This window comes from Bos indicus, chromosome X, assembly GCF_029378745.1.
Source record: "Bos indicus isolate NIAB-ARS_2022 breed Sahiwal x Tharparkar chromosome X, NIAB-ARS_B.indTharparkar_mat_pri_1.0, whole genome shotgun sequence".
NCBI classification, from domain to species: Eukaryota; Metazoa; Chordata; class Mammalia; order Artiodactyla; family Bovidae; genus Bos; species Bos indicus.
Window position 1 is genome coordinate 99305779 of NC_091789.1, and position 19224 is coordinate 99325002.

A 19224-nucleotide genomic window follows, 5' to 3' on the forward strand; every position below is an offset into this window, starting at 1 on the left:
GGATCAAGGAACATTCTGAAAATGAACTGACCCCACACTGCCCACAACACCACCAGAGAAAGTCCTAGATATATTTTTGCTATTATGATTTTTTTTTAATTTTTAAGTCCTCTATTACTCTTTTAATTTTCATTTTTATAACCTACTATAACTTTGCAAAAAAAAGACCTTATTTTTCCAGCAAACTTCATATATCTATATATATTTTATAATTTTTGTGACTTTGTTTTTTTGAGAATCTAACCTCTACTCTAGATTTTTAATCTTCGGTTTTTGATATTTGTTATCAATTTTGTACCTTTAAGACACCAATCTTGAGTACCCATTTTTACTTGGGAGCAAGATTGTTGGCTTGATTGCTCTCTCCCCCTTTGGACTCTCCTTTTTCTCCACGAAGTCGCCTCTATCTCCACCCTCCCCCTTCTCTTCTCTACCCAACTCTGTGAATCTTTGTGTGTTCTGGGCTATGGAGAACACTTACGGAACTGATTACTGGCTAGATCTTTCTCTCTCCTTTTGATTCTCTCTTTTCTCCTCCTGCCCACCTCTGTCTCCTTCCTCCCTCTTCTCTTCTCTGTGTAATTCCATGAACATCGCTGAGGGATCCAGACTGTGCAGAGCACATAAGGAAGTGATCACTGGCTAGCTTGCTCTCTCGCCTTTAGTTTCCCCTTTCTTCTCCTCCTGGTCACCTCTATCTCCCTCCTCCCTCTTCTCTTCTCCATGTAACTCTGTGTACCTCTCCGGGTGGCCCTCAGTGTGGAGAAACTTTTCATCATTAACCTAGATGTTTTATCATCAGCGCTGTATAGATGCAGAAGTCTTGAGGCTACTGTAAGAATAAGACTGAAAACCAGAGGCAGGAGGCTTAAGTCCAAATCCTGAGAACACTAGAGAACTCCTGACTCCAGAGAACATTAATCGATAGGAGCTCATCAAATGCCTCCATACCCACTCTGAAACCAAGCACCACCCAAGTGCCAACAAGCTCCAGAGCAAGACATACCATTCAAATTCTCCAGCAACACAGGAACATAGCCCTGAGCTTCAATATACAGGCTGCCCAAAGTCACACCAAACCCACTGACATCTCAAAAGTCATTACTGGAAACGTCATTGCACTCCAGAGAGAAGAAACCCAGCTTCTCCCACCAGAACACGGACACAAGCTTACCTAACCAGGAAACCTTGACAAGCCACCTGTCCAACCCCACCCACAGTGAGGAACCTCCACAATAAAGAGGAACCACAAACTGCCAGAATACAGAAAGGCCACCCCAAACACAGCAATGTAAACATGATGAAAAGGCAGAGAAATACTCAGCAAGTAAAGAAGAGGATAAATGCCCACCAAACCAAACAAAAGAGGAAGAGATAGGGAATCTACTTGATAAAGAATTGTGAATAATGATAGTGAAAATGATCCAAAATCTTGAAAACAAAATGGAGTTACAGATAAATAGCCTGGAGACAAGGATCGAGAAGATGCAAGAAATGTTTAACAAGGACCTAGAAGAAATAAAAAAGAGTCAATAAATGAGATCAAAAACACTCTGGAGGGAACCAACAGTAGAATAACCGAGGCAGAAGATAGGATAAGTGAGGTAGAAGATAGAATGGTAGAAATAAATGAAACAGAGAGGAAAAAAGAAAACTGAATGAAAAGAAATGAGGACAATCTCAGAGACCTCTGGGACAATGTTAAACACCCCAACATTCGAATCATAGGAGTCCCAGAAGAAGACGACAAAAAGAAAGGCCATGAGAAAATACTTGAGGAGATAATAGTTGAAAACTTCCCTAAAAGGGGGAAGGAAACAGTCACCTAAGTCCAAGAAACCCAGAGAGTTCCAACACGATAAACTCAAGGCTAAACACCCCAAGACACATATTAATCAAAGGAACAAATATCAAACACAAAGAACAAATATTAAAAGCAGCAAGGGAAAAACAACAAATCACACACAAGGGGATTCCCATAAGGATAACAGCTGATCTTTCAATAGAAACTCTTCAAGCCAGGAGGGAATGGCAAGACGTACTTAAAGTGATGAAAGAAAATAACCTACAGCCCAGATTACTGTACCCAGCAAGGATCTCATTCAAATATGAAGGAGAAATAAAAAGCTTTACAGAAAAGCAAAAGCTGAGAGAATTCAGCACCACCAAACCAGCTCTCCAACAAGTGCTAAAGGATCTTCTCTAGACAGGAAACACAGAAAGGGTGTATAAATTGGAACCCAAAACAATAAAGTAAATGGCAATGGGATCATATGTATCAATAATCATCTTAAATGTAAATGGGTTGAATGCCCCAACAAAAAGACAAAAACTGGCTGAATGGATAGAAAAACAAGACCCCTATATGTGTTGTCTACAAGAAACCCACCTCAAAACAAGGGACACATACAGACTGAAAGTGAAGGGCTAGCAAAAGATATTCCACATAAATAGAGACCAAAAGAGAGCAGGGGTAGTAGCAATACTCATATCAGATAAAATAGACTTTAAAACAAAGGCTGTAAAAAGAGACAAAGAAGGACACTACGTAATGATCAAAGGATCAATCCAAGAGAAGATATAACAATTATAAATATATATGTAACCAACATAGGAGCACCACAATATGTAAGACAAATGCTAACAACTATGAAAGGGGAAATTAACAATAACACAGTAATAGTGGGAGACTTTAATACACCACTCACACCTATGGATAGATCAACTAAACAGAAACTTAACAAGGAAACACAAACTTTAAATGATACAATGGACCAGTTAGACCTAATTGATATCTATAGGACATTTCACCCCAAAACAATGAATTTCACCTGTTTCTCAAGCACACACGGAACCTTCTCCAGGATAGATCACATCCTGGGCCATAAATCTAGCCTTGGTAAATTCAAAACAATTGAAATCATTCCAAGCATCTTTTCTGACCACAATGCAGTAAGATTAGATCTCAATTACAGGAGAAAAACTATTAAAAATTCCAACATATGGAGGTTGAACAACACGCTGCTGAATAACCAACAAATCACAGAAGAAATCAAAAACGAAATCAAAATATGCATAGAAACAAATGAAAATGAAAACACTACAACCCAAAACTTGTGGGACACTGTAAAAGCAGTGCTAAGGGGAAGGTTCATAGCAATACAGGCTTACCTCAAGAAAAAAGAAAAAAATCAAATAAATAACCTAACTTTACACCTAAAGCAACTAGAAAAGGAAGAAATGAAGAACCCAAAGGGTTATTAGAAGGAAAGAAATCTTAAAAATTAAGGCAGAAATAAATGCAAAGGAAACAAAAGAGACCATAGCAAAAATCAACAAAGCCTAAAGCTGGTTCTTTGAGAACATAAATAAAATTGACAAACCATTAGCCAGACTCATCAAGAAACAAAGGGAGAAAAATCAAGTCAACAAAATTAGAAATGAAAATGGAGACATCACAACAGACAACTCAGAAATACAAAGCATCATAACAGACTACTATCAGCAATTATATGCCAATAAATCGGACAACTTGGAAGAAATGGACAAATTCTTAGAAAAGTACAATTTTCCAAAACTGAACCAGGAAGACATAGAAAATCTTAACAGACCCATCACAAGCACGGAAATTGAAACTGTAATCAGAAACCTTCCAGCAAACAAAAGCCCAGGACCAGACGGCTTCACAGCTGAATTCTACCAAAAATTTAGGGAAGAGCTAACACCTATCCTACTCAAACTCTTCCAGAAAATTGCAGAGGAAGGCAAACTTCCAAACTCATTCTATGAGGCCACCATCACCATGATACCAAAACCTGACAAAGATGCCACAAAAAAAAGAAAACTAGAGGCCAGTATCACTGATGAACATAGATGCAAAAATCTGTAACAAAATTCTAGCAAACAGAATCCAACAACATATTTAAAAGATCATACATCATGACCAAGTGGGCTTTATCCCAGGGATGCAAGGATTCTTCAATATCTGCAAATTAATCAACGTAATATACAACATTAACAAATTGAAAAATAAAACCATATGATTATCTCAATAGATGCAGAGAAAGCCTTTGACAAAATTCAACATCCATTTATGATAAAAACCCTCCAGAAAGCAGGACTAGAAGGAACATACCTCAACATAATAAACACTATATATGACAAACCCACAGCAAACATTATCCTCAATGGTGAAAAACTGAAAGCATTTCCCCTAAAGTTAGGAACAAGACAAGGGTGCCCACTCTCACCACTACTATTCAACATAGTGTAGGAAGTTTTGGCCACAGCAATCAGAGCAGAAAAAGAAATAAAAGGAATCCAGATTGGAAAAGAAGAAGTAAAACTCTCACTGTTTGCAGATGACATGATCCTCGACATAGAAAACCCTAAAGACTCCACCAGAAAATTACTAGAGCTAATCAATGAATATAGTAAAGTTGCAGGATATAAAATCAACACACAGAAATCCCTTGCATTCCTATACACTAACAATGAGAAAACAGAAAAAGAAATTAAGGAAACAATTCCATTCACCATTGCAACGAAAAGAATAAAATACTTAGGAATATATCTACCTAAGAAACTAAAGACCTATATATAGAAAACTATAAAACACTGGTGAAAGAAATCAAAGAGGACACAAATAGATGGTGAAATATACTGTGTTCATGTATTGGTAGAATCAATATAGTGAAAATGAGTATACTATCCAAAGCAATGTGGAGATTCAGTGCAATCCCTATCAAGCCACCAACAGTATTTTTCACAGAAACTAGAACAAATAATTTCACAATTTGTATGGAAATACAAAAAACCTTGAGTAGCCAAAGCAATCTTGAGAAAGAAGAATGGAACTGGAGGCATCAACCTGCCTGACTTCAGACTCTACTACAAAGCCACAGTCATCAAGACAGTATGGTATTGGCACAAAGACAGAAATATAGATCAATGGAACAAAAAAGAAAGCCCAGAGATAAATCCACGCACCTATGGACACCTTATCTTTGACAAAGGAGGCAAGAATATACAATGGAGAAAAGACAATCTCTTTTAACAAGTAGTGCTGGGAAAACTGGTCAACCACTTGTAAAAAAATGAAACTAGAACACTTTCTAACACCATACACAAAAATAAAATGGATTAAAGATCTAAATGTAAGACCAGAAACTATAAAACTCCTAGAGGAAAACATAGGCAAAACACTCTCCAACATAAATCACAGCAGGATCCTCTATGACCTACCTCCCAGAATATTGGAAATAAAAGCAAAAATAAACAAATGGGACCTAATTAAACTTAAAAGCTTTTACACAATGAAGGAAACTACAAGCAAGGTTTAAAGACAGCCTTCAGAATGGGAGAAAATAATAGCAAATGAAGCAACTGACAAAGAATTAATCTCAAAAATATACAAGCGACTCCTGTAGCTCAATTCCAGAAAAATAAACGACCCAATCAAAAAATGGGCCAAAGAACTAAACAGACATTTCTCCAAAGAAGACATACAGATGGCTAACAAACACATGAAAAGATGCTCAACATCACTCATTATCAGAGAAATGCAAATCAAAACCACAATGAGGTACCATTTCATGCCAGTCAGAATGGCTGCTATCCAAAAGTCTACAAGCAATAAATGCTAGAGAGGGTTGGAGAAAAGGGAACCCTCTTACCAACAGTGTAAACCCTCTTACACTGTTGGAGTGCAAACTAGTACAGCCACTGTGGAGAACAGTGTGGAGATTCCTTAAAAAACTGAAATAGAACTGCCATATGACCCAGCAATCCCACTCCTGGGCATACAACACTGAGGAAACCAGAATTGAAAGAGACACGTGTACGCCAATCTTCATCGCAGCACTGTTTATAACAGCCAAGACATGGAAGCAACCTAGATGTCCGTCAGCAGATGAATGGATAAGAAAGCTGTGGTACATATACACAATGGAGTATTACTCAGCCATTAAAAAGAATACATTTGAATCAGTTCTAATGAGGTGGATGAAACTAGAGCCTATTATACAGAGTGAAGTAAGCCAGAAAGCAAAACACCAATACAGTATACTAACGCATATATATGGAATTTAGAAAGATGGTAACAATAACCCTGTATGCGAGACAGCAAAAGAGACACAGATATATACAACAGTCTTTTGGACTCTGTGGGAGAGGGCGAGGGTGGGATGATTTGGGAGAATGGCATTGAAACATGTATATTATCATATGTGAAACCAATCACCAGTCTAGGTTCAATGCACAATACAGGGTGCTTGGGGCTGGTGCACTGGGATGACCCAGAGGGATGGGATGGGGAAGGAGGTGTGAGGGGGGTTCAGGATGGGGAACACAGGTACACCTGTGGTGGATTCATGTCAATGTATGGCAAAACCAATACAATATTGTAAAGTAATTAGCCTCCAATTAAAATAAATAAATTTATATTAGAAAAAAAGAAAAAAAAAAAACCAAATGTAAAAGGATGAAAATAGACCCCTGACTTATATTACTCACAAAAATTAACTCAAAATGTATTAAAGATTTAAATGTAAGATCAAAAACCATGTAACTCCTAGAAGAAAACACAGGAAAAAAGGTCCTTAATGTGGAACTTAGGCAATAATTTTTTGGCTGTGACACTGAAAGCACAAAGTTACAAAATCAAAAATAAGTAATATCAAAAATAAATCAAAAATTTGGTTTGGCCACATCAAACTAAAAAGTTTCTGCTATGCAGAAATAAAAAGGTAACCTATGGAACAGGAGAAAATACTTGCAAATCATATGTTATATATTAAATAAGGGGTTATTATTCAAAAAAATTAAGAACTCCTACAGGTCAATAGCAAAAAAAACCTGGTTAAAAAGTGGGCAGATGAAACACATGAAAAGATTTTCAACATCACTCATTATTAGAGAAATGAAAATCAAAACTACAATGAGGTAATATGTCATTGTAATGGCCAGCATCAAAAACTACAAACAATAAATGCTGGAGATGGTGTGGAGAAAAGGGAACCCTCTTGCACTATTGGTGGGAATGTAAACTGATATAGCCACTATGGAGAACAGTATGGATATTCCTTAAAAAAGTAGCAATAAAACCACCATACAACCTAGCAATCCTACTACTAGGCATATACCCTGAGGAAACCAAAACTGATAAAGACACATGTAACCACATGTTCACTGCAGCTCTATTTACAATAGCTAGGACATGGAAGCAACCTAGATGTCCACTGACAGATGAATGGATAAAGAAGCTCTGGTATATACATACCATGGAATATTACTTAGCCATAAAAAGGAACACATTTGAGTCAGTTTGAATGAGGTGGATGAACCTAGAGCATATTATACAGAATGAAGTCAGAAAGAGAAAAACAAATATCGTATATTAATGCCTATATATGGAATCTAGAAGGATGATACTGATGAGCCTATTTGTAGTGCAGCCATAGAGACGCAGACACAGAGAACAGCCTTGTGGACACAGGTGGGAAAGGAGAGGGTGGGATGAATTGGGAGAGGAGCACTGAAATATGTACTTTACCATAAGTAAAATGGATAGCCAGTGGGCATTTACTGTATGACACAGGGAGCTCAAACCTGGTGTTTTGTAATGACCTAGAGGGTTGGGATGGGGTGGGAGGTAGGAGGGACGGGGCATGTGTATGCCTATGGCTGATTCGTGTTGATATATGGCAGAAACCAACACAATATTGTAAAGCAACTATCATCCAATTAAAAAAGAAAAAGTAAACAGACGAACTGAACAGACATTTTCACAAAGACATACAGATGGCCAACAGATACATGAAGGCATTATGCTAAGTGAAATAAGTCAAAGACCACTCTATGATCTCAATTATATATGAAATCTAGGAAAAAAAACCCAAACTCATAGAAAAAGTGAGATTTGTGGTTACCCTCCAGAGGCGGGGGTGGGGTAAGAGAATTGCATAAAGGTAGTCAAAAAGTACAAACTTCCAGTTACACGATATATAAGTATTGAGGACGTAATGCACACCATGATGACTATAGTTAACACTGCTGCATGGTATATTTGAAAATTGCTAAGAGTAATTCCTAAAAGTTCTCATCACAAGCAAAAAGCTTAGTTTTCCTTTCTTTTTTGTACTTACATGAGATGGTGGATGGTAACTAAACTAATTGTGGTAATCATTTCATTCTACACCTTATTGTGGTATAGTTATTGTATCTATACCTAATTGTGGTAATCATTATACTCTATACCTTAAACAGTACTGTATGTCAATTACATCTCAATAAAACTGAAATAAAATAGAGAAAAATGAACAGAGCTTTAGCAACCTGTAGACTAAAAAAACAAACCCAAAGAAATCCACACTCAGAAATAGCATAATCAGGAAACTCCTTGATGGTCTAGTGGTTAGGACTCAGTGCTTTCATTGCCATGGTCCAGCTTTGATCCTTGTTCAGGAACTAAGATCCCACAAGCCATGTGGTACAGCCAAAAAAAAAATCAAATTCCTGAACATAAAAAAGACAAAGAAAAAATCTTGACATCAGTGAGAAAAATGATATTTCCTAAAGGAGAATGCCAATTTAAATGACAGAAGCTCTCTTATCAGAAACCATGGCAGCCAAAAGACAGTAGCACAACAGTTTTCAAGGGCTGAAAAGAACTAGAAACCTAGAATCTGATATCAAATGAAAAGACCCCCTCAGCAATTCAAGGGAAATCAAGACATTCTTATATGAAGGAAAACTAAGAGTATTTGTTGCCAATAGGCCAATTCTAAAAGCATGTGTAAAGGATGTTCTCTAAACAGAAAGGAAATGATAAAAGGACTCTTAAGAACACCAGGAAGTAAGACAGAACAAGGGAAAGACTGAAAATATGGGTACATACAATGTATTTTCCTTCTCCACTTGAGTTTTCTACATCATATTTGACAGTTGAAGCAAAAATTATACCACTATATGATATGGTTCTCAACATATGTAGATGAAATATTTAAGATAACTATAGCAGGGGAGCATAAAGAAATTTAAAATAAGATTTCTACTCTTCACTCAAACTAGTAAAATGTCTATACCAGTTGATTGTGATAAGTTATGTATGTATTATGTCAATGCCTAGAACAAGCACTGAAAAAGCTATACAAAGAGATCCACTCAAAAACATTATAGATAAATTTATATTTATTTATGTATATATTTATATCTAAATTTATTATAGATAAATCAAAACGGAATTATTGAAAAGATTTAAGTAACCCAAAGGAAGGCAGGAGAAAGAAAACAGAATGAACAGAGAAAACAAACAAAACAAAAAAATTACCAACTTATGCCCTAACACATCAATAATTGCATTAAGTATATATGGTCTAAATATACCAATTATAGAGATTAGCAGAGTGGAAAAAAATAATTCCAAACTTATATGTGTCTACAAGAAACTCACTTTATATATAATGGTGTCAGTAAAAGTAAAGTGAAAGTAAAGGGATATAAACAGACATAAGGCAACCATTAATCAAAAGAAAGGAGTGGCTATTTTAATGTCTATATTAATATCCTATAAAATGGACTTCCATGCAAAGAAAACTGCCAGTGACAGAGGACATTACATAATAATTAAAGGGTCAATCCACCAAGACACAGCACTCCTAAATGCATCTGCACCAAACAACAAAGCTGTAAGATATGAGGCAAATGAAAAAACTGAAAGGAAGAATAGAAAATTTGACAGTTATACCTGGACACTTCACCTCTTTCTCAACAACTGACTGAACAATTATACATAAAATCAGCAAAGACAGAGAATTTAGCAACAACATCAACCAACAGGGGTAAATCAACATTCACAGAAAACTCCTCCAAACATCAGCAGGATATACATTCTTCTCAAGTGACCATGGAAACATCTACCAAGACAGACCATATCCTGGGCCATAAAACAAAATCCAGTAAATTTAAAGGAACTGAAATTGTACAGAGTATATTCTGTGGAAACAAACCAGAAATCAGTAACAGAATAACAGGAAAATCTGCAAACACATGGAAAGTAAACAACATACTTCTATACAATTCACAGGTCAAACACGAAGTTCCTAAGCGAATTAAAAATTAGAGTGAACTACATGAAAAGGAAAACATTAAAAATTTGAGGGACATGGCTAAATCAGTACTAAGAGGAAAACTGATAGCACTAAATACTTATGTTAGAATACAGGAAAAGTCTCAAATCAATAACCTAAGCTCCCACCTCAAGACATTAAGAGGAGCAAAATGAACCCAAAGCAAGCAGAAGGAAGGAAATAATAAAGTGTAGAAATCAGCAAAGCTGAAAACAGAAAGATAATAGGGAAATTCAATGAAATAAAAAGCTTGCTCTCTGAAAAGATCAATAAAATTGACAAAACTATAGCAAGTCTGAAAAGAAAAAAAGAAGACAAAAATTTTCAATATCAGAAATGAAATGAGATGTCACCACAGAGCCAGCCTGCAGACATCAAAAGGATAATAAGGGAATATTATGAACCATGGTACACACTAAATTTGACAACTTAGAAGAAATGAATCAATTCCTTGGAAAGCACAAACTACCACAACATATCCTATATAAAATAGATAATTTAAATAGTCCTTTAACTGTTAAAAGAGATACCAAAGGAACATCCCCATGGAAAAGAAATGCAAAAGAGCAAAATGGCTGTCTGGGGAGGCCTTACAAATAGCTGTGAAAAGCAGAGAAGTGAAAAGCAAAGGAGAAAAGGAAAGATATAAACATCTGAATGCAGAGATCCAAAGAATAGCAAGAAGATATAAGAAAGCCTTCTTCGGCGATCAATGCAAAGAAATAAAGGAAAACAACAGAATGGGAAAGACTAGGGATCTCTTCAAGAAAATCAGAGATACCAAAGGAACATTTCATGCAAAGATGGGCTCGAGAAAGGACAGAAATGGTATGGACCTAACAGAAGCAGAAGATATTAAGAAGAGATGGGAAGAATACACAGAAGAACTGTACAAAAAAGATCTTCATGGCCCAGATAATCACAATGGTGTGATCACTCACCTAGAGCCAGACATCCTGGAATGTGAAGTCAAGTGGGCCTTAGAAAGCATCACTACGAACAAAGCTAGTGGAGGTGATGGAATTCCAGTTGAGCTATTCCAAATCCTGAAACATGATGCTGTGAAAGTGCTGCACTCAATATGCCAGCAAATTTGGAAAACTCAGCAGTGGCCACAGGACTGGAAAAGGTCAGTTTTCATTGCAATCCCAAAGAAAGGCAATGCCAAAGAATGCTAAAACTAACGCACAATTGCACTCATCTCACACGCTAGTAAAGTAATGCTCAAAATTCTGCAAGCCAGGCTTCAGCAATATGTGAACCCTGAACTTCCTGATGTTCAAGCTGGTTTTAGAAAAGGCAGAGGAACCAGAGATCAACTTGCCAACATCCGCTGGATCATGGAAAAAGCAAGAGAGTTCCAGAAAAACATCTATTTCTGCTTTATGGACTATGCCAAAGCCTTTGACTGTGTGGATCACAATAAACTGTGGAAAATTCTCAAAGAGATGGGAATACCAGACCACCTGATCTGCCTCTTGAGAAATCTGTATGCAGGTCAGGAAGCAACAGTTAGAACTGGACATGGAACAACAGACTGGTTCCAAATAGGAAAAGGAGTTCATCAAGGCTGTATATTGTCACCCTGTTTATTTAATTTATATGCAGAGTACATCATGAGAAATGCTGGACTGGAAGAAACACAAGCTGGAATCAAGACTGCCGGGAGAAATATCAATAACCTCAGATATGCAGATAACATCACCCTTATGGCAGAAAGTGAAGAGGAACTGAAAAGCCTCTTGATGAAAGTGAAAGTGGAGAGTGAAAAAGTTGGCTTAAAGCTCAACATTCAGAAAACGAAGATCATGGCATCTGGTCCCATCACTTCATGGGAAATAGATGGGGAAACAGTGGAAACAGTGTCAGACTTTATTTTTGGGGCTCCAAAATCACTGCAGATCGTGACTGCAGCCATGAAATTAAAAGACGCTTACTCCTTGGAAGCAAAGTTATGACCAACCTAGATAGCATATTCAAAAGCAGAGACATTACTTTGCCAACAAAGGTCCGTCTAGTCAAGGCTATGGTGTTTCCAGTGGTCATGTATGGATGTGAGAGTTGGACTGTGAAGAAAGGTGAGCGCTGAAGAATTGATGCTTTTGAACTGTGGAGTTGGAGAAGACTCTTGAGAGTCCCTTGGACTGCAAGGAGATCCAACCAGTCCATTCTGAAGGAGATCAGCCCTGGGATTTCTTTGGAAGGAATGATGCTAAAGCTGAAACTCCAGTACTTTGGCCACCACATGCGAAGAGTTGACTCACTGGAAAAGACTCTGATGCTGGGAGGGATTGGGGGCAGAAGGAGAAGGGGACGACAGAGGATGAGATGGCTGGATGGCATCAGTGACTCGATGGACGTGAGTCTCAGTGAACTCTGGGAGTTGGTGATGGACAGGGAGGCCTGGTGTGCTGCGATTCATGGGGTCGCAAAGTCGGACACGACTGAGCGACTGATCTGATCTGATCTGGTAACTATTGAATGAATTGAACTGATAATTTTAAAACTCAAAAAAAAGATTAAAGATAGTTCAGTTGCTCAGTCGTGTCCAACTCTTTGTGACCCCATGAACTGAAGCACGCCAGGCCTCCCTGTCCATCACCAACTCCCAGAGTCCACCCAAACCCATGTCCATTGAGTTGGTGATGCCTTCCATCCATCTCATCCTCTATCGTCCCCTTCTCCTCCTAACCTCAATCTTTCCCAGCATCAGGGTCTTGTTAAATGAGTCAGCTCTTCGCATCAGGTGGTCAAAGTATTGGAGTTTCATAAGTAAAGTATTTAGCATAATGACTGGCAGACTAGCTAGTACTCAATAAACAATAGTCATTACCATTTTATTTAAATCATCACAACTTCTCTTGGGGAAACTGAGGCTTTACAGAGATGAAATCCTTTGCTAAAAAGTAACACAGTCAGAATTTGAACCCAGATCTGAAGCCAGTGCCAATTTCCCTAGAGTTTAAGAGTCCACACCACAGCCACCATGTTGGGGATGTGCCAACCAATACTTCCTTTATAGACAGGAAAACTGTACAGGAGTGAGGTTTTGTCAAAGCCCAGATATATGCTTGCCAACCAACTTCCTCCACTAGTGTACAGCAAGGTTTCTCAAAAGTTAGGATACATCAGAATCCACCTGTTTGTAAAAATAGACTGCTGGCTTCCAACCCAAGAATTTACATTTTTAACAAATTTCCAGTTAATGAACCACATTTTCAGAACAACAGTGTACAGTTATGATATGTTAGCCCACCCATCCCACAATATCAGAAGCTGTCACACTCCACAGAATGGGAAAGAATTGAGACAGAATAATGCTCTAAATCAGTGGTTCTGAGAGTAGCTCCCACTCACATACTGAATCAGAAATCCTGCGGGTGGGGCCTACCTATCTCATCTTTTTAGAGGTCTTCCAAGTGATTCTGATACACCCTAAAGTTTGAGAACCACTTCTCTACAAATCAAACTGCTCTTCAAAATCCAGCCCCTTACAATAGAGGAATGGAGCTATACCACTGTTTTTTCCACTTTTGAGAGCCTGGTCTCAAGCCAGATAATTCTAAGTTCAAATCCAGACTCAAAGAGTAACTTAACTTCCATGAGTTCCAGATTCTCACCACCAAAATGGAATAGTCATCTTCCTTGTTATAACCTTTCCAGGAAGTAACATGGCATTACTAATCCCTAACTAGACTTTAAGAAATCTGGCCTTTGTAAGTCATCAGAGATATGAACAGATTTATATCATCTACAGGCATCTGTGGGCTTAACTATTGTGGGCAACCATGAAAAATGCAAAATATTTAGTAATTTTCAATTATGCTAAAGTATTACGAGCCTAGGATGTGTGTATATGTATGTGTTTGTGTGTGCATGTGTGTGCATGTGTGCAATGCACTTAGTAACCAAGAACAGCCACCCACCAAGGACCTGATTCTCAGCTGGCTTCCTTATTCTCTGGCAGTCCATAGAAAAGCATGATAAGAGATAAAATTTTGGTCTCTTTCATGGGAAAAAAAAATTAAGGCAGTTAACTTATGTCAGGGTGTGCACAGAAACACAGGACTCACCACAGAAATGTGATTAAGAAGGGGCCTGGCCCATAAACACATTTTCATATTGTAAATTTGGAATTCTTAAAGGTCTCAGTGGTATTCCTTATAAATTTCAGGTCTCTACCATGCAAAGATGCTTTCCACAATGTTTTCCCTTTTGTTTCAACGAGCACCCAAATAAAAATGCCAAACATTTCCAGAAACCCTAAAGTTTCCCTCACATCATAGTATTATTTATAATATAAAAAAGTAGAAACAACCTAAGTATCCAACCTCAAAGGAAATGACTGAGTAACTGATGACAAAGATATATAATGGGATATCAGAAATCATCTTTAGATCAATATTTAATGACCGTAACTTTATAATGTTAAGTAGGAATAAAAATCATGTTACAAAATGGTGTTTATAATACAATCCCACATTGTATTGGGTTGGCCAAAAAAATTGGTTCAGGTTTTTCTGTAAGATGTTATGGAAAAACCCAAATGAATCTTTTGGCCAACCCAATAAAATATACATTTATATTCTAAGTCAAACAATGGGAGTTAATGCAACAAAAAATTAAACAGTAGACTGTGCTGGATAAAAGGCCCATGGATGATTTTTATTTCCTTTTTTATTCTTTTTCTGCATTTTCTACAAAAAGCATGTCTCACTTATATAGTCAGGGAAAAATTTTTAATATTATTTGAAAACGAAATATCTAACTTTCAGGCTTGGATTTGCATTAGATGAGATAAATGTATGCCAAGTCTCTGTCATGGGGCCTGGCACACAATAAGCACTCAGGAAGCATTCATTCCCATTTCCTGTTCCCACACTGCAGAGTTAGGGTCTCTGTACTGCATGCAGAAGTTCACTTTTCAGGTTTAAACCTACACAATCCAAAGCAAGGCCCACAGGCAATGAATCAAGAAGATTCATTCATTTGTTCATTGAAAAATGTACTCAGCATCTATTACAAGTTTAGCATTGAACTAGGTTCTGAGGATACCAAATATGAAAAGATTGCATCTCTGCCCTCAGGTAGCTCTTGCTAGTGAGTGACAAAAATACATTTATAACTATGATATGATGAAATAATTACTTTCAATAAGAATATACATAAAGTGCCATGGGAACCCAAAAGGAGGCCTTCTACAAAAGAGGTATGCTATGAGTTGTAAATGGAAGGACATTAGTGGGAATAGCATGTGCAAAGACAAAGAGGCATAAGGAAGTATAAAATTTCCCCAGAACTATAAGTAGTTCAGTCTTTCTGGGATATAAAGAACAAGGGAGGAGGAGTGGTGGTAAATGAGACTGAACAAGTATATCACAAAAGGTTTTGTCTGTCACACAAAAGAGACTGATTTTTATTATGTAGGAGGATCACTGAAAGAATTTTAAGCAGAGGAGTGACTTGATTAGCACTAGCAAAGATACCAGGAATCCTGAAAGACATCTTTTTTTTTTTTCTGAAAGACATCTTAATCCCCATTTATTTCCAGGGGAAAGAAAAATGCCCCATCATCTAGGTCTGTCCCCTCTTAAATGAAATAATATGAGGCAGTAAATAGAACTCTGCACCTGGCACACAGTAAATACTCAACAAAGATCAGCTGAATATGAATTTAGATGTGCTGCATGGGACAGTCCTTGCTAAGAGTAGAATTTTACCAGTACCAAAACCTTCAGTTTGGTCTTGGGTGTGGTAACAGAAACACCTCCTTCGGAAAGTGCACATGTGGTCAGTCACTAAGTCATGTCCGACTCTTTTTGACCCCATGGACTGTACCCTGCCAGGCTCCTCTGTCCATAGGATTTTCCAGGCAAGAATACTGGAGTGGGTTACCATTTCCTCCTCCAGGGTATCTTCCTGACCCAGGGATTGAACCCACGTCTCCTCTGTCTCCTGCATTGGCAGGTCACTAGAGCCTCTGTGAAGCTTCCCTTTGAAAAAGACTGATAACTGAAAATTCTAGAACCTAACAACATGCAACAGCAGGAGGGCGCCATATACTGTTTTGTTGTACTCCAATGTACAAATCCTTGCATGGTTTTCTTTCCAGAGCTGACATAAGTCCCAATAATGGGATAATAGTACAGGTTTATTCCAGACACTAACCTTTCTGGAATCCTGGGTGACAGGTGCTTATGTGCACACATGGTTACCTGGAGGGATTTCATTAGTGGTTTTACTCCTACTGTTTTACCCAATATCTCCTCTGCTTAATTCAATTTACCTGGATGGTTCTGCAGGTAAAACTAGAAATAAAATGCTATTGCATTTCTGCCTCCATTTACTAGGTGCGTGCAAAAATGCTTTAAATAAAGAGGAAGGCTGTATTAGATATATTTTATCTAATAGATAAAGAAAACACTCTGTCTGCCTGAAGACAAAGAGACTCAGAGAAGCAAAGCAACTTGTCCAAGGTCACTCTGATAGTAAGCTGCAAAACCACAACTCAAATCCATGTTTGTTGGACTCAAATATCTCAAAAATGCAGTACAGTCTCTCCCAAAGCCAGCCTCTGAGGAAAAACAAAATTACCAGAATACAAAGATGATACATTCTTTGTAACTGAAAAGAAAGTATTTTTCTAAGAAAAAAAATACAAAATAGAAGAAGGGTTCAAAATAGAAATATATATAGGAAAAGAAAAAAGAGGAGAAACCAAATGTCAATGTTAAGCTAGGCCATAATCTACAAGGAGGGATGTAAGAACCTGTGTCTTGGGGTGGGTTGGACCTAACTGTAGTGGAGAGAGGGGAAATTAAGTTTCTGAGGAGGAACCTGAACCAGAGTTGAGAAAGGAGCAAGCCAGTGAGCACCTGGCCACTGCACCCTGTCCAGGATGCCCTGCCCTCCTTACCTGCCATGAAACCAGTCCTGGCACATGTCACACTCGATCATGAAGCGGGTCACATCATAAGGCAGCCGACAGAGGCAATACACTGGTACTGAAGCCATCTTCACCAGGCCTTGGAGTGTTCTGCAGTGGGCCAGGATCTTAGCTTCAAAAGGAGCAGGAGGCGGCAGCACGCGTCCCCTCTGGACCAAAGCTGGGCACAAACGACACTTTTACAGAGTGAATCAGGTCCCCCAGGGTACCAACCCTCAGCTCTCAAATGGACAGTTACCGCTGCCGCCGGGATGCAACACAGCTGGTTGGGGCTGTAGGGGGCAACTGGAGAAAGTCCATGGGCCGCTTTAACAAATAAAGAACAGCGCTCTGCTCTCGTAGCTTTATTTCCCCTCCTTACCTCCTTCAGCCCCCTGCGTCAGTGATAACTTCTTTCCGGATTTCAGGGAAAGATCTGACGCCTTTTCAGGAAGCTCCTTTAATCTCTCACTGCAACCTCTCCTTGTTAGCAACGCTGCTTCCCAGGGCTCTCTTTATTATGACGCAAACGACAGCCTAGAGGATGAGGCTGGGGGTATAGAAAAAGCCCCTTCTCTCACTCCAAAAATAAAGGCAACAAGACAGAGAGAATAGGGATCCCTGGAAGTCCTCAGATTACTCGAAAATTACCTCCATGCCTTCAGGAACGAGGGAGACAAGACTAGGCGCCCAACTAAAATCACAGTTCTGGGGTCGTGTTCTGAGAGTTTAAATTATCTGCTCCTTCACTTTCAAAATTATTCCATCCACGACCAGACGGGAGTCTCATCACCCCAACAACTGAAATAAATCTCAACCCCAAAACTGATCAGCTCACCCACTACTTCAAAGCTGACAGGCTTCTGTTGCACCCCAGAAACTCAAATAGTTCACTTCAAAACCCCTGAAACTGACTAGAATTTCCTCACACTCCGCAACCAAGTGAGGATTTTCCTCCCACAGCCCTGAAATTGGCAGACATATCCTCACAGCCTCCTCAAACTGACCAAGACTCCTCTGCCCCCTTAAAACTGACAGGTATCTCATCACAGATCCCAAAGTGACAGGAATATCCTTCCAGCCCCAGAAACTTAGGAGAATCTCCTCACGCCTCCCAAACTGACAGGAACCTCCTCATGCCCCAAACCTGACAAGAGCGTCTTCGGTCCCGAACCCTACAGGGACCTCCTCATCCGTAAAGCTGCAGAGAGTCTTCAAGCCCGCGCAGCTCAGTCCTACCGAACTGCCAGCGGCCAGGCTCGCTCTGGAGCGGCTCAGCGCCTCTCTCAGCGGGAGGCTCGGCCGGCAGTTCCGGCCCCACAGGCTGCGCGCGCCGAATTGTGGGATCGTCACGGCAACGCGGCGAACCTCGCTCGCCTTACCCTCGAACCACCCGCTGGGTCTCGCTGGCCGCCCGGCGGTGCTTCAGGGCAGCTTTCTCCACAGCTCTGCCTCGGGCCCGGCCGTTAGGGCCTACTGGAGCCCTCGGCTCGGGCCTAGTCCGGCGGCCGCCCAATGAACGGGCTAGCGGCGGCGTCGCTGGGCTGGAAGGAGATTGCCGTGAGCAAACCAACGAAGAAAGAGACGAACCGGCGGCCGGGTTGGAGAAAAGCAGTCCGGAAAGTCGCTGGGAGATGCTCAGCGGCGGTGGTAGGTAATTCGGAGTAGTCAATAAAGTTTATTCAAAACAACGAGGAAGTTGGGGCGGAGAGGGCAGGAGAAACACGGGGTAAACAGCTACCATGTTGAGAGTGGCGGCACCGCCGTGGGGAGGCGACCCAACCGCCATCTTATGAGGTCCAGACTCGCGAGGTAACCGCGGCAGAGGCGGGCCCCGGCTCCCGCGTGACGCCACGAGGGGCGGAGCATCACCTTGAGAAGCAGGGCGGGGCTCAGCCACCTTTGGACCCGCTGGACTCCCCAGGTACCCAGTGGACGCCGAGGACCCGGAACCAAGAGGCGGAGAGGCCGCCATCTTAGGCGAGGCGGGCACTTGGCTCCATTTTGAGTGGGGCCAGAGCCTTCCCTGCTTTCCCCCTCCTCCGGGCAAGCAGGGAGTTAAGCACCCACCACCAACAGACTCTGACACACACATACTATCTCTTCCTACTCCTCGCCAGCTTTTTCTTATGAGAGGAGGTGAACTCTGCGACTGTGCGCCGCAAACTTAAT

The 19224-nt window shown here is 39.8% G+C and overlaps 1 protein-coding gene across 8 annotated transcripts in view; it reads right to left on the bottom strand.

The window, feature by feature from the left end:
- PHF8 (PHD finger protein 8) overlaps positions 1-18832 on the bottom strand; it is a 97832-nt gene extending 79000 nt beyond the window's left edge. The window contains exons 1-2 of one of the 8 annotated variants that reach the window (XM_070783798.1): positions 18435-18832; positions 17044-17233 (exon numbers count right to left, since the gene is read on the bottom strand). In XM_070783798.1, the coding sequence (XP_070639899.1) occupies positions 17044-17141 (98 nt within the window). In that variant the 5' untranslated portion in view covers positions 17142-17233; positions 18435-18832. Of the gene's footprint in view, positions 1-17043; positions 18344-18434 lie in introns of those variants that run through there. The other 7 variants (XM_070783795.1, XM_070783800.1, XM_070783797.1 and 4 more) reach the window with 7 other exon arrangements.
- Between the last annotated feature and the right edge of the window lie 392 nt (positions 18833-19224).